Source organism: Homalodisca vitripennis, chromosome 1 (genome assembly GCF_021130785.1).
Source record: "Homalodisca vitripennis isolate AUS2020 chromosome 1, UT_GWSS_2.1, whole genome shotgun sequence".
NCBI lineage: Eukaryota > Metazoa > Arthropoda > Insecta > Hemiptera > Cicadellidae > Homalodisca > Homalodisca vitripennis.
Genome location: NC_060207.1, coordinates 124,104,025 through 124,128,319, shown reverse-complemented (window position 1 = coordinate 124,128,319; position 24,295 = coordinate 124,104,025). Strand labels below are relative to the sequence as shown.

The window sequence follows — 24,295 nt, the reverse complement described above, 5'->3', positions numbered from 1 at the left end:
GCAGAAATTTCATAGTTTACATTTTAATTAAACCAGTTAGATGATATTAACAGAGAAAAGATGCTTACAGAGAAAAGTTTACTGATTCCAAAATCAACTCTCAGCAACATTTGCAAACACTGGGGGCAGATTATAAATATTGCATTAGTCTCTTGAATACCTCATTACAATTTAAAGCTGATTAAGTCAACAGGCTTTAAAAGTACAGAGGAACCTGTGGTGATTTGCACCTCCATCCATAGTGCAATCAATTTGCCTCCAAGCTAAAATAGATTTAATTGACTTAAGTTCAAATTTCACATTGTAACCATGGCAGAGTGGTTAGTACATAAGAACAAGAGTTGAAACAATATTTAACTTACTTAAAATTAAATATATTAAAATACAATGTTAAAAATTGTTATATTGTTGAGAATATTTACAATATTTTTAGTACAATGGAATTTCAAAGTAAACATTAAAAGTAGGCCTATAAGTGTTCAAATATTTTACATCACTTGCCACTTTATTTCAAGAATTTCTTGTACTACATTGAAGCTTAAAAAAATATATTTCTGTTTCATTAAACTTTTAAACACTTTTTTTAATTTTCTTAATAACCGAAATAATGAGATGTAATAAATGATTTAAAAGGCCAATAAAAGAAGGCAATAGCTATCCACATTAAAAATTTATTTTTACTATCACAAGAACTTGTTGCATGGCATTACAGTATCATGTTTGTATACAACTAAAATGATATGATATGATAAATTTGTAGTTGTTATGATTTTAAAATACATAAATGTCATCAATTAAGTAGTGTTGTCATAACAGTGACTATAACAGTCGGTATTAACCGACCTTGGACCTTGACATATTAGATATTGTTCCGTAAGAGTATTTTGGCCAATATAACCTACCAGTTCCATAGACTCCAGATCCCGATTCAATATTCCTTGTCAACAGATATTCCTCATAAAATACCAACCATATAGAAAATAGTTCTGTTTACAACTCTTCTAATTTTATCAAACTGGCCAAAAAATGCCATAAATATAGATTAAGCAATGATTAGTTTTTTTGTAAAGTATTTTATAATTTCAATTTGATTTAACCCAGTCTAATCATCTAATTTTATGAGCCACAGGTCATAAAACACATACGATAAACAAACTCGGTCATTAAAAACTTTACAGAAAGAAGTGGGTGCATCCAAAAATTACAGCATGTAAGACACACACAAAATAAATATAAGCGTGATCCTGAACTCAGTTTTCACGTACAATATTATTGTACTGAACTGATAGTTTTAAGCATTTTGACGTTGCGGCCGTTTAGAGCTCTTAACCGGAAGTCATGTGATTTTGTTATCGAGTTTGTGGACGTGCAGCTGCTGTGGCAAGGAAATGTAAATGTCTGATGTATGTTTGCCGTCCCTGCTGTAGAAGCGTTGCTTATTAGAAAGCAGTATTGGATTAATATGACAAGTAAATTTTAACAACGCCTACAGCAGATAGTGAAGTAAACTGTAGTTGTACGCCTTGCTTATGGGGACTACCGGCTGTTTAGTTCTCCCACTGTTTATAAGAGTTAAGAACTAATAATAGTGAATAAATGAATAAATGATTTATTTCCATATAAATAAGGTAAATATAAAATACATGTAATAAATGGAAATAATGTTGGCCTGTTACTAGTATAGCCTATGGCCAACATGAGTTCAGTATTTTTTACAAAACATTATAAAGCTAGAGCACGCCTGCATTACTATAAATACAATTTATCACGAAATCAAAATAAAAATCCGCAACGTCTGTTGCAAACAACTGTGCTAAATTAACCAATTCATTGTTTACAATTTTACATTAAATGCAAGATTTACTATTTAGATTGAGATAGGCTAAGGATAATAAACGTAAATAATTTTGCAGATATACATGGATAGTTATTCATTCTGTAACATAAAATTCACTAAACAGTTCATATAATTCCTTTTCCCATGCATATAGAAAGTAATATTAAATTTAGATAGTATAAAATTATCAGGGACTCTTAGCAGTTCAGGCATTGTGTTCTTATGTTGTAATTGTGTAATTTTATTGTAACCTATTTTTACGGAAACTACGTACTAACATTTTATTAAGTAGACCTATCGGTAATAAATTAATGTGTCGTTGTAAGTAATTTTTAATTGTTATACGTATTATTATAAACTAATTTTAATACTGTAAGTTATATTATTCTAGACTGCAATAAACAAGTAATTTAATATTTATGTCCACTCAATAATGATATGGTACTTTTATATTCAAATTTGCAGCACCCGAAAAAGCCTGAGATCCAAATCTTCCGTCTCCGATCCTCTTATGTTTAGTATAGTTTAAATATTCCTCGTCCATAGTTTTGTAGAGGTTTGATTGTTCCCCAGGGACGAGATTTTCACGTAAATGATTAAGGGTGACCATTTACGTCACCATGAGCCTGATAGTGTTACCCCTTCATCCAGGTTTGCAGGCCACAGGCAGTCCACGACAGTTCGTCTTATATTAATCACATAATATTGAAGGCTTTAACTTACTCTAGAGGAGTTTAAATATCCTAACTTGTTTTGTATCTACACATGTTATACTGCGGCCTATATATCGCGCCATTACAACTAATTAACCTTTACAAGAAATGTGACGGAGTACATCGTAGGGAAACCGCCAGGTTCAGGAAGTAACTACAAAGTTTAGGTAGGACATACTTTACCTGAGTACTAAACCAAATACGCCTAACATCATGTCCTGGCAAACGCTTACAGTGACAATTGTGGACACTTGGGGCGGTTCTAAGAAGAGTGGCAGGTAAGCGACCCAAAGAGGGTCGGGTCATAGAAAGGATTGTGGACATCTCAGGGAGTGTGAGAACTTGGTGGAAGGGGTAAGTCCGTCACCGACGAAAAGCTTAAAGTTCTGTAGAAAACAATTATGGTTAAATGATAAATTAAGTTCAAGATGTTTATACTCTGTCCGGAGAGCCATGATCTCCCTGAAGGATTTACAGACCCTTACCACCTCACACACTCCCTCAGCAGATCGCCGCAACCCTCACCATCTGCCCACTCCAGACATCAACTGACGTACAGAAACTGTGTTTAAATACAATTAAATATATTTTGAAAATTATTATTTCCATAAAAAATAGGAAATTTAATCTAAACAGGCATACATGCGATACGAGTACATTTAAATGTCAGTTTTACAATTCAAAATTTGGACTCATTACTTTGACAGGAAGATCACATAGGTCTGTGCAATAAATTGTCATTAACTGAAAAACCAGACTACTTGGGCTGCGATTGCGCGTGTGAGTGCGTTTGGGTTGGCGTGGGTCGTAATATAACCAGGGGCCAAAGTCTACTGGACAGAGTATAGTTTTATACTTATATTGTAATATTGCATTGAATTACAGTCTATGTGGCCATAGTCATAAAATTATTTAAATCCATTTAAAAGTAGTTTCTGTACGCCATGGTACTAGCTGATGACATAACAGGTACGAACTGAGCAGCGAATTTGAAACTGAACACAATTTTAACACATGTTACAAGATTTTGTATAAATGTGAAGATACCTGAGCAAGAGGTAACCAGACCAATAGTGTGAGAAAATAAACATAAATAAGTATAACGTTGTAGATAACAAAGTTATAGCTGAAACAGCTACCAATGTTTACTTTAAAATAAAAATTGACAGAATAATCGACTCTTTTTAGTCCATGAACCAAAGAGAGAATATAATTAGCTCGTAATTTAGATCACATCACGGAAGGATATCTGAAAACCGGCGTTCTCAGGCGAATCCCACCTCAGGAACAGTCACTGTATGAAACTTTTTAATTTTAAAAAGTAAAAATTAGAAGCCTAATCGAAGAGTAATTCGACTAAACATCATTGACTTGTATTTTGTACTTATTAATAATACAATTACGAAAATATTTCAGTACAAATTATTTTGTAATAAAACAGTTCGCATACCGTATTATTCGCAACATTGTTTGTAAAGGAATTTCTACAACTATAGAAAAACACTCGCGAAAATTACTCTTTAGTGTGAACGGAAAATCGATTTCCCACGCCCGGTCCATGCCTAACAAAACAACAAAGGCGAATGCAGCCTACTCACTCAAAGTGTGACCTTCAGTAGGTCAAACTGAATTATAGAGTCTATTCACTGCTTTGTTCGTTTTGAGGAAAATACGTGTACTTCACCTGGGAGTAGATAATCCAATACTAGGAATTCCAAATCAAGAAACTCTTCATATTTTCTTTTATCTCGTTTGGGGTTATTTTCCACTTGCAGGCGATGTACGGTGTTTTTGCAACAATACTATCAATGATTAAACATAACAATATAAACTTATCAATACAATTTACTAACTGCGACAGTCGTGGTTATGTTTCGAGGAAATGATATTATAGTGAAATTGAAATTTGACAACAAAATATATATTGCCTGATCATTGTTTAATAAAATATCATGGCATGATTCAGGACTACAGTACTGTACGCTATTTTGCTGTTGAACGTGAGGTATTTGGAAGACAGTTTGTTGTAATTATCTATAACTAATTTATTATTTTGGCGTGGTGCCTTTATGATGTGCATTTCTAATCTGCAGTCCATATTATATTTTTTACGAAATGTTTTAGCAAGACCACCTGCTCAGCTAAGAGTTTCTATAAAATTTACCAGCGTGCATCGGTCAATAGGCTGTAAGCTAAGTTCTGAAGACGTACGAGCGGTAACGTTGCCCAGCAACCGGCCTCGTGACGTCATCACAGAAACTCAATGGTCTGTTTATACAAAAAAACATTATCGCTGCTGTCAGTAGCTGATCGCATACTTTGACTGGATTTTCATGTATGAATACAATTAATAGCTATGCAATTAACTGAAAGAACTAACAGTCATGCATTTGGCAACAGAATAATCGATTAGTAGATAACTTAGAGAGAAACCCGGATGTCTAGCAGACGATGTAACACGTATGATAAAGACAACACGGAATCCAGTAGGAAAGGTCATGTAACCTAAATTGTTATGACCAATTGAAAATTGGGAAACGCCCTAAGCTGGAAAACGGGTGAAATACGGAAAACAGTTGAAGTCTGTTAAACTATCTAAGAACTAAGAACTGTTACTGAAAGTTGAAACTATATAAATAAGTTCCGAGCAAATCTAGGATGAGTATTGAAGCTGAAGAACGTCACTTACCGTAACTTTTTCAACAGGCACCAAAGGTACTGGCGCCGGTGTTTTACTGAAGAGGTTCCTCAAACCCATGGTAGCTATCAACATGACACTCGCTCCGAGAGAAGTCACAAACACTAAACACTGAAGTGCGAAGCGAAGGCGGGAGAGCAGAGGTTATGTACAAGTGACGTAGCTGGCGCGCGAGGTTGCTGGACTGGCCGATAGAGGGTGGGAGCAGGCGAGCCCGCGCGTTCCGCGCTCGTATTGGCTGAAAAGGGAGGTGTGCTACATCGATCCACGCGAGCGGCGAACACACCTCTTCTTCTGTCTCTTCGCTTGCACAACACAACGCGTTGATAACAAAGCTAACTATTGCTACTATCTGTCTGCCTTCGAGCGTTGTAAATCTTTCATCACCTACACAAATGACTCGGCACTTCCTTTTCGAGATACCCGACGAAAAGAGGAAAGTGATGTCACAAGTAGATATAACTCAAGTTAACAATTCAATAAGTCAAGTGCAGGATAATCACGAATTTAATCCAATTTGCCAAACCTATCGGATCACTTAGGAACTGAAATGAAATTTGTGGTTGATTTTGACAATCCACTTTATATATCTGCTATAAAATTATACAACTTTGTCGAAACGGTATAAAGCATCTGATACTGAGAACGTCGATACTGTTTCTTTCCTAATATAAATCTTGTGTTTATATTGCATATGTGCTGTGCAGAATAGATAAAATTGGTCAAAACAAGGCCGAATTGGCCATTTTTCGATATTATGCATCTCTTAATTTTAGGTAATCTGTTTGAATTATGAGCGTGTGTAAATTTAATAGATATATTAATAGGCCTACTGTACGTATCTTTTTCTAGTAGGTATAATAGTAAAAGTTGAGTTATAAGTAAATAATAAACCAATATAACGGTTTATCCAAGGATCCGGACAGAACCTATTGAAAGTCTTACCAACCAATTCAATAAAATAACTTCATCACGTTACGGTATGTATTTCTATGACACATAATGATATGTTATATGATTGTACTCACTACTCAGTTTGTATATTTATAAACTGTTTATTCTGTGATTTTCTTGTTGCCATCATGAACAAAATCAATTCTAAATGTTGAATTTGATTTTTACCTTTCATTTTGTCTTCAAAATCCTTCATATGACTGAGAGGAACCTGTACACCAAGTTTCAAGTCTCTACGACCTGCACGGATGGATACGGACAGACGGACAACACGGTTATACAAAGAACGTGACGGACTTTAAAAATAAAATAAAATATTAGTTTTATACCAGATTTATTTAAAAGATGTTTTTATATCTTTCTATACTAGAGTGACATTATTTCCCTACCCACTAAACTGAGTGTATTGTAATACAGTAGTTGAAATACACCCCAACATGGTTTCATGGGTGTTTTTAGTTCAACCAAACAATACATATAATGACCGCGAAGTTCACATCTTTATGTCTTCCTAAATGAACAAAACACCTTCAGGCTCTCGTATACGCAAAGACAAAATTATGATTACGTTATGGTGAAGAATAAGCACTATATATCCCTCCTTTACACATAGAGAAAAGGGGCGGTCAATGTAGTGTCGAATAAAAACTTCATACTTTACACGTAGTGAAAATGAGAGGCAATACAATGATGAAGGCAAGCTCTACACTCAGGAATTTGAATTAAAATAATCAATTTGTTAACTTCATTTGCCTTGACACCCTGTTCAGTAGCTCAAACAACCGCAATTACTTTCATCGGATTGGACTGAATATAATACAGTTGAGGAAAGTAATCGTAATCGCATGCTTCATAAAACATACGCGGCAGACAATCTAATGGCGCAGCGTTATAAAATAAATGTCCTTAAAACGGAATGTTACACAGCAGATGCCCTTCGGACGAACATGTTTGTTTGACAATTTTGCAATTTGACTCCTAAGCTCTGCAAATATCTTGGATACCGGCCCGTGGCGCTTTATAGGGTAACCTGGATTTTGCCTACAGTCGTACGTAGCTAATTTAAGAGTTTATGAACAGTTAATTTATTTTTGTATTATTTTTTATGTTATAATTAGACTCCCGTCATAAAACTACACAAGTCTTATAAAAGAAATCGAAAACAACAATTTTCTTATATACAATATAACTCTGCAATAAAAATTAACTTACGGTGAGCTAGTAGGCACGGGTCGACGCATTTTGATTATTAGACAAGTTATTTTAATAAATAGGCTACATTATATTTTTTGTAGACTGAAGAAGCGTGTAAGAATTAAGCCAATTAAACTTGAATTTAGAAAATGTATGGTAATGTAATGGAAGATGCAAAACTTTCCGTACCGAATAGGTCACATGCAACGACTCTAGGCCAGCCAATATTTAATTGTTACCAGTGATAGATAACATTCCATATAAATTCCAGGGCCTACAGATTTATGATATTCCCTATATGCCTCTATTTTTTCTAATCACAATCAACCTGACTATTTAGAGTGCTTCTGAACTATCGTGACGTTTGGAGAGATGAACATTAGAATAATTAGATAACCCATTCGAGAACGATAGCAAGGCATTCGAATAATCGATGTTGGCTGACTGTTTAGTTCAGTCTTCTCGAACTACCAATCGTAGTCTAGGAGCCAACCGGTATTGTTTAAGCACTCTACTTTTTTCGCTGTTTTCCCTAAGAAGGAAATTGATTATCATCAGCCTTTCTAGTGTTGGTTAAAAATATCAAATAATTTTTCTGAGATCAAGTTTATAGCTTGATACACTTAAAACTAACCTCCAAAGACGCAAATAAAAATTAATTTGTCAGCCAACTATGAAAACCGATTGTTTACTGAACTGGAAGCCCCCTAATATCTTTATCTTTTTGGGTGACGGTTAGGCCTATATAATAATTATTTACCTGGCTGGTTTAGTTTTAAATGCGTCAAGCGTAAAAGTATAAAATTAAGAAAAAATACAAATGTAACAATGATATTATATAGAAATAATGAACCTACACAACGACTTATGAAGCCATGCCACATTTAACAGATAATGAAAATGGCAACAAATACGTTTAAGTGAAAATTTCAAAACATTTAAATGCTAAATGAATTGAGTTATATCTTATTGAAGTTAGAAACGAAATCAATAAATTACATATAGAGAACATTCCATTGCATACCTACCATTACTAAACAAATATAAAGAATAGCTAAAAAGAAATATTTTGTTTTTTTTTACATCAGTAATACAGTAATATGAAACATTTCTACAGTTTAAACAGTACCATTACATATGGACACAGTTGTCTTTGGAAAATACAAAATTTTTTATCCGCAAGCTTGTGTCAGGCTGTCTTGAGATTGAAAACTCAAGTCATGTTCTTCTTTTTATGAATTTGACGTCCCTTGCCTGAATGTCCAGAGAACACGAATGTGAAACATTACGTTTATTTAAATTCTAAAAACATTGATAACACGTTATAATTCTAATTACAACACAATAATACATCGTAAAAAAGGAACGCATGTAAAGAGATAGTCAGCACTATTACAAAAGACAAAACTAACATAGCCTACGGGAACTGGACGATTTGCAACGTCACTGTCGTGTACAACGATGAGAACCCAAATATTACGCTATCTACAGATGACGTCACAGGCTGGCGGGAGGGTGTGCAGGAGTCAATGGTGACGCATGCCGCGCCACGAGGGGCCGGTCTACGAGACCTGAGCCTCGTTCACACTTCAGTTGGGGCCTCGATTACGTCAGACTGGCGTTCCAGCGTAGGCCTAATTATCTGGGTCACTAGTTGTAACGTCTAGGCTAGACCTCGGAGCGCACTGGGCTGGAAGTGCCAAACTAACAGAATACTGTTCGTGTGTAAAATAACCCGCATGTTTCTAGCATTTGCTACATAAATAGGAATGGTGCTCTTATAAATATGTCAACATCAGACATGTCTCTTCCAGTTCCATGTCCAATAATTGCAAAAGCCATTACATTACCTTGCAATTTACTCCACATCGTAGAAGTGCTTTAACCTCAAAATTGTCTTGCAGCATCCCAATATTTTCTAAACTTTCCAAAGTTAAGATGTTTGAAAGAGGTGGAAATATCTCAGAAACGGAAACAGCCCACATGTGTAAGGCGAGGCGAAGGCACTAGGCAGACATGCCGCTCGCCACGTAGACCACTGGGCGGGCCACCCCACCGCCCTTTTCTTTGACACGTTCCACCCAACCCATACTAGCCTTTTAAAGCGTTGCAGTTCAAATTATTATTTGTTATTTAATGTACAATAAAAACACTTCAAAGTTTAACCTAATTCATCCGACTTTTCATCACAAAACTGGCCATTGGTGCACTTTGGTATCTCCCGTCTTAAACGTTCGTTTTAGTACAGCATAAAGAAAAATAGTGTAGTGTTAGTTCAATTAATTGTTGATTTATATAATCAAAGCTTCCTCACATTATTTATCAGTAGAACAACATATAATAAAATACGTCAAAAATTATAGCATATTGAAATTCAATTGCTTTATAATGAATTAGACTGACCACAGTAAATGAGGATGCCTAAGTTTGTCGGCGTTAAAATTTATTATCTCCAGATTATTTAGTAGGAGCACTTTGACTGCTCTCAATCACGACGGACGGAAATTGTAAGTATTAAAAAGGGTAAAAAAGGTGTTTAATCAATAAAAATAACATTTTTGTATTTTTCTATATCATTATTTTGATAACGAATAAAAAGTAATATTGGCGTAAAGTGGCTTTCATTTATTTACAAAACCCTCTACTTTGATTGAGAACGAAATATTCCACAAAGTACTCCGAAATTTTGTGTCAAAACTTGTATTCATAAATTTTTTTTAATTAAAAAAATACATGTAAAATATGGAGATCTTTTAAAATTCACGCTGTATATTTCCTCAACCACTGACTGCCTTAACATTTTTGTGAGTGTGTTTATATCTCTAGAACTAATTATTACTCGCCAGATCTCAGCTAATCTCGTAAAACTCAGGTAAAATATGAAATTTTAAAATGTGAAATAAGAAACTCAGGTAATCTGCACTATAAAAGCAAGTAACCTGCGGCATAGCTGTGAATTTATTCGTATGAACAATGTTGTAGGAAAACTCAAACGTACGGTGATGTTATGAGTAGCCTAAGTTTTGGCACAAATATTGCCACTGCCACCCGGAAGGTTAAATAATCAATTATATGTTCTTAATTTTTTATTCAAGAGGGTCCTGGGATAAGCCCTTGTTCTGATGATGCCCCAGTAGATTTGCATGTTATATGGTATCAGCGACAAGAACTTATCACTCCATGTTCCGGTCATTGTGACGCATTTCCTGAAACCCGTTTTTCTTTATCCTTTATCTAAATGCATATGTTAGTTTGTGACACAAGATATTATCAGTATGGCTTAGCGACCATTCCTGTAAGTCTTGCAACATCGTCACCTTCGAGTTGTTACCAACGAATACAAATGATATAGGGATGTATGAGGAATGTTAAGCGACAGACATTTTTTACTCAGGCAGAAGTAGCCGTTCCTCCAGAACAAGGGGCGCTGGTAAGACACGGAGAAATGTGAAATTGCTGACTGCAAAACTATATTTGGTTACAACACGTAGGATCTCTATATCTGGATTATACGAGTATATTATATACTAGGTAAGGCGGTTAGTGGATAAGCAGTCCGTTCATTAATAATTCTTGAAATAAAGTGATATATGTAATGCATATTTAATACATAAAATTTAAAAATAACATTCATGGTTAAATTATTCGAATAGCTGCCAGAAGTTAGTTGTAGATTGTAGCACTATTCCGCAAACCTACAATGCTAGCTTATAGTCTCAAATGATATGCTACTTCAATATTAAAAATGCTTTCTGTAGTCTAAAGTTTAGTAATAAATACTAACACGTCTATTATATAAGCTTGTAGTCTCAAATGATGACGTCACCATCCGCAATTCTGTAGGTGGAAAACATGCGGAAATAGGAGTTTCCTGATATTAAAGATAATATTTTAAAGAGCAAACTACAAAGAAAAAATATTTATTGAACGTTTTACAAAAGCAACAATGTCGTGCAAGCTACACTTTCATTTTGGTGCTTCTGTATCTATCCTACCGTGCTACCTACAAATAGCAGGCAGAGAAAGATAATTACTTTATTTACTTCATACGATATTTTTGAATTACAATAATTTATTGTTTTATTCAATTTTTTCGATGCCTTTGTCCTGTAATCGTCTCCAATGTTTATTACGTCCATTTTGTTTTATATTTTAATAGTACAAATATTTACTACAGTTGACACAGAAATAGTAGAGAATTATTTAAGAAATAAAACAACTAAACTTTTTATCCGTATTGAAATTTAAAAAAATTAAATGCTGTCGTGTAAAAAGAAAATGCCGACTACTTATTCATTTCAATAAACAATATAGAAAATGAATGAAAACCTCTCTAAGTATTGAGAGTTTGTCAAATACCGGTAAGTAGTACACGAATGCTCAAGGTCATATGGAACAGCACCTGCACTTTATTACGTTTACACACCTGACTCAACACCAGGTACCGACTAGGCGCGGCGCGGCGTCTCTCACTCGCGTCGCTAGTATTGTGATTGAATCTGAGGACAAATGGTTCCTTACTTTTTTTTGTGTTGGTAGTACAAACATACGTGTTGCAGCGAAACAAAACCTACTACGATTCCTTTACCATTACAACTTGATCTCCACGGCAATGAACAAGTTTTAAAGGAAGTATACGCCCTGTATATTTAGTCCAATTGATGTAACGATAAAGCCATCTTATCCTAAAATACACACATCAGTTCACAATTAGTATATGCGTGTGTTCAACCCCCTGTACTACAAAAGTACGTTACAACCCGTAGTTCTATTATTAGCAAGATCGATATTGAGTTGCGTGTATGGGCGGTTAAGCTTCTATATACGGTCACGTAGTTACGATATTATTTTATAGAATAACCAACAGTCGGAGTCGAAATGGCCCGGAGCGGTCGCGGGAAAGGAATTACAGTCACCTGATCGCCTTGGCGCCGACCACATTCCGAGATCCAGTCCGTGGTCAGAAAATGAATATTTAGCACGGTAAGATTGATCTGGAAGTATCAAAATGAATTTGTAGCACAGTAGGATTGATATAGAAGTACCAACATGAAAATGTAGCAAGGTAGGATTGATACAGAAGTATAAAATGAATATTTAGCACGGTAAGATTGATCTGGAAGTATCAAAATGAATTTGTAGCACAGTAGGATTGATATAGAAGTATACAATTAATATGTACACGAGAGGATTGATCTGGAAGTATCAAAATGAGTGTTTACAAAGTAAATTTGACGTACCAAAATGAATATGTAGCACGGAAGAATTGATTTAAAAGTATTAAAATCAAAGGCGAAACACCTTGTAGCTAAAATGTTATGAAAATTTCACCATGTCTTGAAAAATTAGTGTATTATATCAGAATCAGTAATAATGTTTTCTTATAAAATAAATATCGCGCAAATATAGTTTTGATACATTTTTTAGACACATTCCACCGGCCCTAGGAGGTTAATTCATAAACACATGAATATCTGGAACTTCAACTAATCTATGTGAAACATAGAGTACATTTTTGAAATATAAAGAAATAAAACAAAATTGATGCGAACCATTAGATGATCATCCAGTACAAGAGTTCAAACATATCTATACATAGCCTACACATAATACAAGCACCGACACACTGTAGTTGTTGTTGATTAAATATTATATAAGTGAAATAATGAGAAAATATGAATTAAGAAAACAATCGTGTATGAAATTATATTACACCGATAATACCTGTGTGAACTACTTTCATTTATAATTAATTCACCACAAATATGATGAAAAAAGAAGTGATATTGTAGTCAAGTCGAGAGCACACATTCAACTTATCTCTATACTAGGGAGATTCTGTCAGAAGTAGTGTACGAGAAAAATGACAAAATTGTCGACTCTATACCGTACCAGAGGCACTGTCCGGCGCATGCAGTTGCTCATGCTCATGTATGATTGATTATAGATCCTTAACACTACGCACACTCTCACGAGAGTCGCCTACATACTCGTACTACATGCCTGATGTGATTACTGGACACCATAGCGTACAGAAACTACTTCATTTGGTAATGTATTAATTTAAATTATACTATAAAATATATTACGTACATTAATGAAAAATGAAGGAACTTAGTTTATACAAGGCATATGAAATGTAATAACTGTTTTGAATCAGTGAAATAATTTTAATATAGTTAATATACATGTAACAGTCAGCTTGACTACTTCAAAAATACAGTCGTGGACTAATTTTCTTGATTTTTCCTGGAGGTGACGTGAGCGATCACATTATAAGAATTAAATACGAATTAATATAACTAGTCCAGACAAGTATGAATCTAAACTGGTGGTTCAGAGGACAGTTAACGATTGGGCTGTAAGAGCGCTTCGTCCTATTACCACGGCTGGCCAGACGGTAACTGATAGAAGCCACTGAGGCCAATGCGAATTTGGTAAAATTATACTACTTTGTCCTTCCTTGCTGGAATCGAAGGTAATACAAGATGACGTAACTCAGTTCACACAGGGCTTATGTATTTACAAGAGCTCTGATACCCAGGCAGTACCTGCAGCTCTGGAGTCTCGGAGAATAGGTAATTGATAGAAGCCACTGAGGCCATTGCGAATTTTGGCAAATTATACTACTTTGTCCTTGCTGGGATCGAAGGTAATACAAGATGACAGATAACTCAGGGCTCTGATACCCAGGCAGTACCTTGCAGCTCTGGTGTCTCGGAGAATAGGTAGCTGATAGAAGCCACTGAGGCCAATGCTTATTAGGCCAAATTATACTACTTTGTCCTTGCTGGGATCGAAGGTAATACAAGATGACGTAACTCAGATCACTCAGGGCTCTGATACCCAGGCAGTACCTGCAGCTCTGGTGTCTCGGAGAATAGGTAGCTGATAGAAGCCACTGAGGCCAATGCGTTATTAGGTCATATAATACTACTTTGTCCTTGCTGGGATCGAAGGTAATACAAGATGACGTAACTCAGTTAACACAGGGCTTATGTATTTACAGGAATTCTGATACCCAGGCAGTACCTTGCAACTGTGGAGTCTCGGAGAATAGGTAATTGATAGAAGCCACTGAGGCCAATGCGTATTAGGTCATATAATACTACTTTGTCCTTGCTGGGATCGAAGGTAATACAAGATGACGTAACTCAGCTCACTCAGGGCTCTGATACCCAGCTGTACCTGCAGCTGCTCTAGTGTCTCAGAGAACCCTCACTGTGTCTGCCTATAACGACTAGATCCCGCTTCAGTGATCGTGCACGATGGAAATCACTAGTGTGATAAATGCACTCGGTGACTTCACACGCGTGAGCACCGACAATGGCCTGTGCCCTTGGGCCGAGTGGGTCAGGAGCAGGGTAACACGAGAGTGTCTGGCCAGGGGAGGCCGTCGTGGTCCGTCGGTTGTAGGAGGATGAGCTGCAGGTCCAAGGTCAGGTCACGTAGGTCTAGACTCGGGCTTGGACGACTGAACTGAGATGTATTGTATGTTTTACAACCTCGATCGTGACCTCGTCCATAATCGTTATGAATACCACACAATACACGAAGGCCGACTGTTGTCAACGACGAATCGATTCAATCGCGAATGTACTGGGAATAGAATAATACATCTTTTTATATCTGGGTAATACCTTTGATAATAGATCCTTCTGATGTATAATCAAGGGTAATACTTATATTCAATGCCATTAGATTATTTCAATTAACGCAAGAATTTAATATACATTAGATTTTTATCAATCTAACCACAATAATTACGTTAAAAACAACCAATAACGTAATTTACCAAACATGTTACATTGACCGTATAACTTATTTATAATACGTTTTGTATTATACGCGTATTATATAGTATTCCAGCAATCTGAAATTTGAACTTAAAAAACTGTGAGAAAATTTAAAATATAAAACTACCAGTGTGTTACCATAGTGACGAAAGGAAAATGTCATTTCATCCACCACATAATATGACACACGAATAGCAAGTTATTGTTCCTTTTAAACGATAATATTATAAAATAATAATGAAAATTAAAATAAAGATGTTTGTCTTACTTGGGGAGATGGTTTCTTGCAGCGAGCTAAACATGATCCCATGTCATATTATTAAGTATTTTTTACTAACATTTTTAAACAAGGAATTTTAAAAACCTGTTCGAATAATAAGTTTCCATGGAAAAGAGTAAATTTTAAACATTTATGGTTGTATAATTTCCTTGCTGTAGGTGCCTAACTAACCCACTAGTAGTTATGATCCTATAATATGTTTCAGATAAGGTACTTAGCATACGCATTTATATTGTTGAGCAAAGAACGGTACTACACTCATTCGTAAATGGGTTTATTTCTGGAAATGATTCAAACCAGAACTAAAATGTGTTTGTATAGACCTGAAAGAACTGCGACTTGCTATTATCGTACACTGACGTAAACCAGTTGAAGATATCTAGCTTTACTGCAAAACTGAAGTAATTTACAGTAGATAACGTTATCTGCGTGTGTAGAAGAATCAGTTTAGAATATGACACGTGACTGATTGATTACTTAGTGTAAAACAAGAAGTTTTCCTTTCCTGGTATTTATTTATTACAGTCTCGACTTATAGGAAAATAAACTAAATACAAATAACACCATGACGTTTATTCTAATGTGCGAAAGGAGATGCGAAAATTGACACGCTGCCGCAGATAATGAGTCGTCAGTCTGTAGACGTGACTGGCGGGACTCGGGAGGGGGGAGGACTGACGGAAAGGTGTGAAGGTGACCTTGGGACACGCCTTGCTTATGCGCAATAGCACATAGACTGTCACGTGACATACGCGCGTGTTGTGACGTCAGTAATGTTAGGCGCATTGATTATCAGTTTTCGTCTTCAAGATAAAATATGGGATGGTCACGGTCCGCAAACCTCGGCGGTATTATAAGATGAACTTTGATTTCCCTTCAATGGGCTGTAATCGTCGTCCATAAAAAGGGCATATTTTTAGCTCCTCAAAGCCATTGTCTGTACTTGCATGAGTGAAAGTACCTAAATAATTTAGCAGCAGTTTTCAATAGCAATTTACAACAGTTCCTTAATTCCGTCGTTCCCTTGATCCCACGCGCTACCTTGCCCTGGATGTAGATCACGTCCGTCATCTGTTGCTCCCATGCAGCGAGCCCACCACAATCAGCTGTGATTCAGACACGCCGAGGTCACGGCAGAGGTCGCTGCAGCACTTCTGAGACCTAGCCCTCCGGGCCAGGCCGGACTTCCGAGGGGAAAGGCACGCCACTACAGTGCTCTAGGGACCAGAGGGGCGGAGTCGAGGGTGAGGCGACCCTGGAACTGGCCGCGCCTTGACAGGAAGGCCGATACACTTCCGCCGAGACAAGGGCAGGAGATGACCGTTGCGCTGCGTTGCAGACTGACCCTGGCTGCAGCCTATTACACTATGAGAGGGTGAAGGTGCAAAATTATAGACAAACTGTTTATTGGAAACGTATAGTCATTCAGATCAAGATAACTGAAACGGAACTGTAATTATATGACGTGGTAACAAAATTCATATCTATGAACGTACAAAATTGTCTGAAAAATATTTAATTATAAAATGAAACGTATCGATAGTTTTACGAACAAAATTAACGTTTTTTTATGGAGAAACGCTCAAGACTGTTTCACTAACGTTTCTTAATGCACGAGTTTCTAAGAACTGATATTAGTGAAACGATAACAACTGAATACGGTTGTAAATGTGTGAACATTGTTCTTAAGTGCCCCCAATCAAGATAGCCCCCAGTACAAGGAGTGTACAATATTAGTACTAGTGTTAGTGTGGCTATTTCCTCAAGTAAATTACAAGGAAATGCTCCATGTAAATGCAAAAACCAACAATATTGTAAGGCGCACTGAATTATTTACATAAATATTGTATTAATTTACATTTTGTTTTAAATCCAGTAGTAGGCTTACTTAATAAATAAAATCTTGGTTTTTACTTCAGTAGTTTTGGAATCGTTATTAATCGATAGGATGAGCTATTTCACTACTGATATACATACATTTTACTTCACATTTAATAGTTTTCCATCGATCATACATAACACACAGATGTTGGGATAAGTGCAGTTATTTATTACTAACTGCACAAGCTTTCCTCCACAGTATAACGTTGACAGAACTTTCTTTCAAACGACATTCCACAGACAACAAATAAGTTAGGCTAACGTTATTGAAAGATACAGACAATTGTGTATATTTGTGTTATGGTACTGTTGATTTTACCGCCCTCAGAGCTACTCCAAAATTGGAATGTATACATAAAAATCAGTGTGCTGGAACCCTGAAGTTGTTAAGTGTGCATCTGTGCGGCAATACCACGTTACTAGATTCGCTATATAAGATGGACTGTATCTGATAAGATTGATATATAACCCTCTAGTATACCCACGTAGATCATGGAAACAAACAAACAAAATTCTTGTAACACATCATATAAGACAATAAGGAATCATAATATGAGCGCAGTTGGCAGCAATCCTTAAAAGTTCGTCAAAGTTTTAAACTGCAACTCAAGAAGCAACGGCGGCTAATATTTACAATGTTTCGGGTGAGTGCAATTATTCCGGTTTTCTATCTACTCCCGAGATTGATTATGACGGCGTGCCAACAAAGCCACCATATAGTTTCCGTAGAAGGCATATTGTTGGGCTCTTCATCTTCATTTCTCAATGTGAAGAATACTCTCGTTAAAAGACATCAGCTGATTTTGTAGTTACTTTCCCACACTGATGAAATAGTTCCTTACCGAACACTGGTAACGAACACTACGTTGCACATTTACACGTGCATAATATTTACAAAGTATTCTATAATAAATAAGTAATATCTTGGTTTCCACGGCGGCGTGTTCTAGCAGTTGATTAAGATAAAATGCAAAATACAACAGTCAGAGCCTCTACAGAACTCTAAGATTTATAGAGATATTGAATTTTACCGGTGACTTCATTTACGTAAGTGTTATGTAGTTTTTCGCGATTGTTTATGATGAAATGCAGAATATTACCGTTACCGAGCCTTTTATGTATCGACATTTTAGAGAATGTTACTGTAAACAGAATACTGTATACAGATTCTCGTAAACTAAACTAATAAAACATGAGATTCGAGCTTTGCTGTCCAATCTTTGCATTTAGAGTCATTTTGGGCCATAGAACAGTTACATTGGAACGTGTACGTTACGAATATCGTGTAGGCTAATACTGTGGGGACGGTTGAGAATGTAACCGTATTAATTGCGCAACACAAAACTAGGCGAATAGGCTAATTCTGCAATGACTCAAGACACAGTGATACAGTGGGGCACTCGAGACAGTACTGTTATAGTGATGATGAGTGACCTCTCCATCTGTCACGACGCGACGATACGACACTTCGATTGATAAACCCTTCATAAAACCATTACAGATCTGTCGTTCTTCATTACAAAATTGGATACTGCGGACTAACATTCTTGTGACGTTAATGTACGTTTATGACGATTCGCTAGAGATAATATAAAATCAATAATAGGTATAACGCACAAATGTAAGTTATAATTATATTGCTGTAGAAATGCCTTATAATATGCAGTAACGCAAGTTCTTTTTTAAACTGAGAAATACATTTTTATATTTTAGTTTCGCGTTAGATAATAAAAAATTGAAGACGGATATTTTTTTAAGGTTGTATAAAAGAAGTAATTGTAAAAGTAATTACGAATTACTAGCACTGTTTGTCGTAGTAACATTTATGGAGTTAATGTTGAGATTGAAGTAGCCTAGAGAAATGGTCACACTTAGTGGCTCACAGTTCAAATAATACGGCTTTTACTAGGCAAATCCCTTTTAAAGCTAGGTATTTAGGTATTACAAAAACATATGCACAAAACGTTCCTCCAAATCCTTTTTGAAAAATGTGAGAATGTAAGTGATCAAATCTGAAAAGTATAATCCTACCTACCGTAACAAAGGCAAATCAAACATCTCACATTTTGTATATATATATATATATATATATATATATATATATATATATATATATATATTGCCTATTAACATATACAGGACCACAAATTATGAAAAGTAGTAGACGTGGTGAATGACGATGGCAAACGGTCGTTATCTTGTTATCCTTTAAAATCATTGCTCGTGTGTGTGTGTGTGTGTGTGTGTGTGTGTGTGTGTGTGTGTGTGTGTGTGTGTGTGTGTGTGTGCGCGCGCGCTTTACATCTAATTTAATATAGTTTAATTTAATTTAGTATAAATACAATCAGTAATAGAAAATGTTTGATCTCCTTGTTATTCTTATAAATTAAACGAATTTTGAAAACGGCATGTAACCTTCAGGGTTGTAAATATAATATTTCGGGTGATTTTCAACGCTGCATAACTCCTGACAGCAATCGTTATAATATGTTCACAAACAATAAAAGTTGTTAATTTTATACAAATCGTCTCTGGGTAGTACAAAATATAGTTATGGAAACAGAAACCCCAAATAAGTAAAATATTTTCTTTGCTGGAGTAGAATACATTGACAAATTGTATACGTTTTAGGATGAATATCTATCTGCTAGCTTTAAGGAAAAGGCTTTACGGGGCGACTAATAAAATGATTCCTTCTTTGATATTATTCAAGGTTCGTAGATTCTCAGGGATACATCCTGCAATTTTGTGACAGATGATACTTCGATCAAAAGGCAAAGACACATATTAGACCTTGGTAAACGTATGGAAGGGCGTTTTCTTAAAAGCGTCTGGATTTATCCGGTTTCAACCGGAAAATATTCAATTAGTCAATTAAACGGTGACACCGACACCGCTCACATCTGGGCTCTCTTGTCTGTGTGTGAGTTGTGACTTCCGGTACAATTAATTAGTTAAGTGACGACCGTCGGAAACACCCAGCCTTGGTGTGGTTGTCGCGATTATTGAGTGACGCATGCTCCACCTCCCCTCCCCCTTACCCATAACTGGAGTCCACGCAATGTGTGCTGACATGTGCCGTTGTGAATTGCAAGTTAATAAGTACAGTAGTGTATATTAGTCTAAGTGTTCAGGCTCAACTATAAGGCGTGTAAGGTATCACGCTCCTCCGATTCCACACTATATAGTACGAAATTTTCATCTTTCGGTATTCACACGAAAAATAATCTTTAAAACTCTTGTCCTTGTGGTAAATAAAAGAAGTTGCAATATTAGTTCAAATTACTCGGTAACAACACTAGAAAGTGAGAATCCGTGTGTGAATTAAAACTATCGCACAATAATTGTGATTCAATAAATGTAACTTTTCAACAGTTTTACTCTTTATTTTCTGTAGTGATAATAAATGGGGCGGTAATTATACTCGCCTTTAGTCTCAAAAGCAGTTTAATTATTTATGTCTTAAAACCCGACAGGACTAAATTATTTTTATTTGAAACTCTACATAATTATATATCGATTAATTTAATTTAATTTTGCGTATCAGCTCTGAGCTGACTATTGAGATTTTCAGTGTGTAATTTAAAACACTATTTTAGTAGCGGAAAATTCAATTCACAAAATTTTCCACAAACGGAGTGCATGATATAGCCCAAAATTGTGCGATTTCTTTCCTTAGTTAAAATTTTGAAAATATTAAATTTACATCCTTATAATGCACGCAATATGTACCACAAGTAATCGAGCAAAACATTATGCCTCTGTGTAGGTAGAATGGATGATAATATTGATCATAGGTTAAGTTTTGTAATGGAAAGATTATTTGTGTGTCGAACTGTGCTCTTTCTCAGATGTAAGGTCAATGGCGAAAGTACAATATTGTGCGTACTTTTAGTCTATGAACTGGGAATCGATTTGCATTTTAAATCATACAACCTTTCTTGAAATCATAAAGGAATTCATCTAAATCAGGAAATAAATCGTAAGCTGCGCTAGTGTTCGTGGAGGTCGAAATTGGGCAGGCATAAAAATAACATATAGGGTTAAAAGTATGAAACGACATTTTTTCTTAGTTCATCATACTTTTCTTAGTTTGACACCTAAAACTTACCGCCAGACCCGCAAACAATAGTTATTTCCCCGTTAAGATATCTAGATAAAGAGATCGAAAGTAACCATATTCAACTAAATAGTGAGCCTGTAAAAGTATAAATTAATACAATTACAACCCTAGAACAAATTTATCACTTCATATAATCCTTCACTGTATCCCCATTTCCACCACCAAAATTAACGCAACTGATTGATTTCTTTCGTAAGGGAAATTTCTCTGAGAATTCAATAAATACCAACTTGTGTACTTATATAATGCAAATTGGCTCTCAGCTCCTGTATTAATTGAACGCAACCCAATTTGTAGTATTGCGTGTAAATCCGCATTGCACGAGACAACAGGAACAACAGCGTTTATAAATGAGTTTGGATAATAACTAAAGAATCAACTTAATATTAATTTCTTTATCATTCAGCTCATTGTTGACGATGGAGAACATATTTTAAAAGAATAACAGCATTTTAACATCTGTCATCGTTATATACACGGTATTTCATATTATGTGTCTCAAATGGATTGTAAGAAAACGAATTATCCAAACGAAGTTGTCGGTGCTTTGGTGGTGGATTCAATACCGTTGAAATACTTAAACAACACCAAACAAACAGTTGGATAGCCATAAACCGGAGTTGGAAAATGATACATGCCTAAAAATTGCTATATAAAGTAAGGGACATCGTAAATATGACCAGCTGTTACGTACCTACTACTGCAGAAACCTGAGCACCCTTTCTATAAACAGTAGCGGTTTGTGAAAAACAGTGAGTAGGCATGTTCAGCAGCGGTAAGGTGAGTAGGCTGCTGCCGCTTGCATGACCACAACATGTGTACGAGCGGATGAGCGAGCGGTAGTGTGGTACACCGCAGCGATGTTGCAGCACTGGCACCTGATGTCGTCGACCTTTCTGCTCTATTACTAACGCATTCCTCACGTGCGAACCCATAAGGCACGTTCCAATTGTCCTTATGTGAGTTGTACTATATTCTAAGCTTGAGATGTATGTTACACGCGTGTTTCGCTCTACAATAGACCCGCATTTTATTGGGCAGTATTTTTGAAACGATAATTATTGACTATTCGTTTTCTTCCCGCTTTCTGGTCCGTAGGTAACATCAAGAGTTGATTAATGCTAATACAAATAAACATACTTTATTATTCCGTTTATATTGTGCGTGTGCGCGTGTAAATCTTGATACCTACAACAAAAATTTAAGCTACAAATAATTTTTAATATCTCCTTACTTCTAGACAAATTAATCAGAAACCTTAAATTTCTTTGAAATCACACATTAAAATATACAAAATATACATCAATTTTTCACTGTAGCTACATTATGATACAATGAAAATTATCAGAGCAACTAAAATGTACGTATTCGTTGCGTTCATTAAAATGCACCATAAACATATGTTATCGGTGTACTTTAACCCAGTAATACAAATTACAGTAGTTGCGTGGCTGCAGTTTCGCCGTTGATGTGATAAGACGGAATATAAAGTATTGCGCAAATCAAGAGACCCGTGAGTTATGTGACCTATTATTTGCGTGAATTCATACATATCTAGAATACTGGTTCCACTTTTAGTGACCAATCTCCCTTAAAAAAGGTCTTATTGTAAACTAATACAATATTTGCTTAATATAAGAGCGTTTTTGCAGATCAGCAGATTTTGTTGTAAAAGATTGTAACATTGGAATATGAACCATGCACTCTATTTTTATATTTACGCATACTTTAAATTTATTTCTCAATAACTATGATCCTATGATGAACTATGATCTACTAAATCATCTACACGTAAAATGGTTTTAAGTAACTTTAGACCAGTGTTGTCCACTGCACGTGATACTAACGGAAGTTTACTGGATCCAGGCTCCAGTGAGTGGGAGAAGCCGGTTGATGAGGGGCTCGCCCGCGCCCCGCCCCACGACCTTGAGACAGTGTTTTGGCACAGAAACTGGTCGACATTCCATAGAGGAAAAAACTTTATCCCGCGCTCACCCAGGCGCGAGGCAACCAGGAAATATAAATACATGTGATTGTGACTGTCGCTAACCCACGCAACCACCTGAGATTGCCGCAACAGAGCTACAAAAAAAAACTTGTTAATATTTTTGCAAGTTGCATTGCAATACTAACGGTACATCACTTTTTGTTTCATATTTCAGCGTAGAATTGTTACGGCAATTAAAATGCTGTGATTTATTGCTTAACCAACATATGTTTAGTTACGTAACTTGATATAAAGGTAACTGTAATAGTTGGATTTTAAACGAACTATTATATAGATAAGAAAATGAAAAAAGCTCATTAATGCAGCTTGAGTTTGACGTTATTATAAATAAATAAATAATTAAGTCTGATTTCAACAGTTTTAAAGAAAATATTCTGCACTTTTGAACTAATGTATATTTTGGACTAAGTATTTTGTGTATACTACTCTCAACCTAAACTTTCTCAAATAATGCTTTATGATCCGAAGGTAAATAAAATAAACATTGTAGGGATGTGTCGTGAAAAATTTGTAATAATAAATATCCGGTAGGTAGCCGAGACGCATAATAAAACACAATTGAGATTAGTCTACTTACAAAATTCGATATATTTCAAGGATCTAAGCACAGTGATCATTTTAAAAAGTTCAACAATCTAATTGCCTACTCCTACTGTATTTATAGCCGCGCTTTAGGTTTCAACCTTAAGTACCACCACAATACATTTAATCTAGTTTCAATATCAACTATAGAAAATTTGAAATAAAGAATGTCGTCCAAATAATAGTCGTTCTTTGAACAGTGGATTTGACAAGTGTCCACAATTGACAA

General features: G+C 35.7%; 1 protein-coding gene across 6 annotated transcripts in view; it reads right to left on the bottom strand.

Moving 5' to 3' along the window:
• The window catches only part of LOC124370829 (hexokinase type 2), a 62,852-nt gene that overhangs the window by 13,912 nt on the left and 24,645 nt on the right, over positions 1-24,295 (bottom strand). For 2 of the 6 annotated variants that reach the window (XM_046829132.1, XM_046829137.1), the window contains exon 1: positions 2,734-2,871. The exons of 2 other annotated variants lie outside the window; for them this stretch is intronic. In XM_046829132.1, the coding sequence (XP_046685088.1) occupies positions 2,734-2,856 (123 nt within the window). In that variant the 5' untranslated portion in view covers positions 2,857-2,871. Of the gene's footprint in view, positions 1-2,733; positions 2,872-5,239; positions 5,398-15,460; positions 15,518-24,295 lie in introns of those variants that run through there. 2 more of the 6 variants (XM_046829154.1, XM_046829148.1) reach the window with 2 other exon arrangements.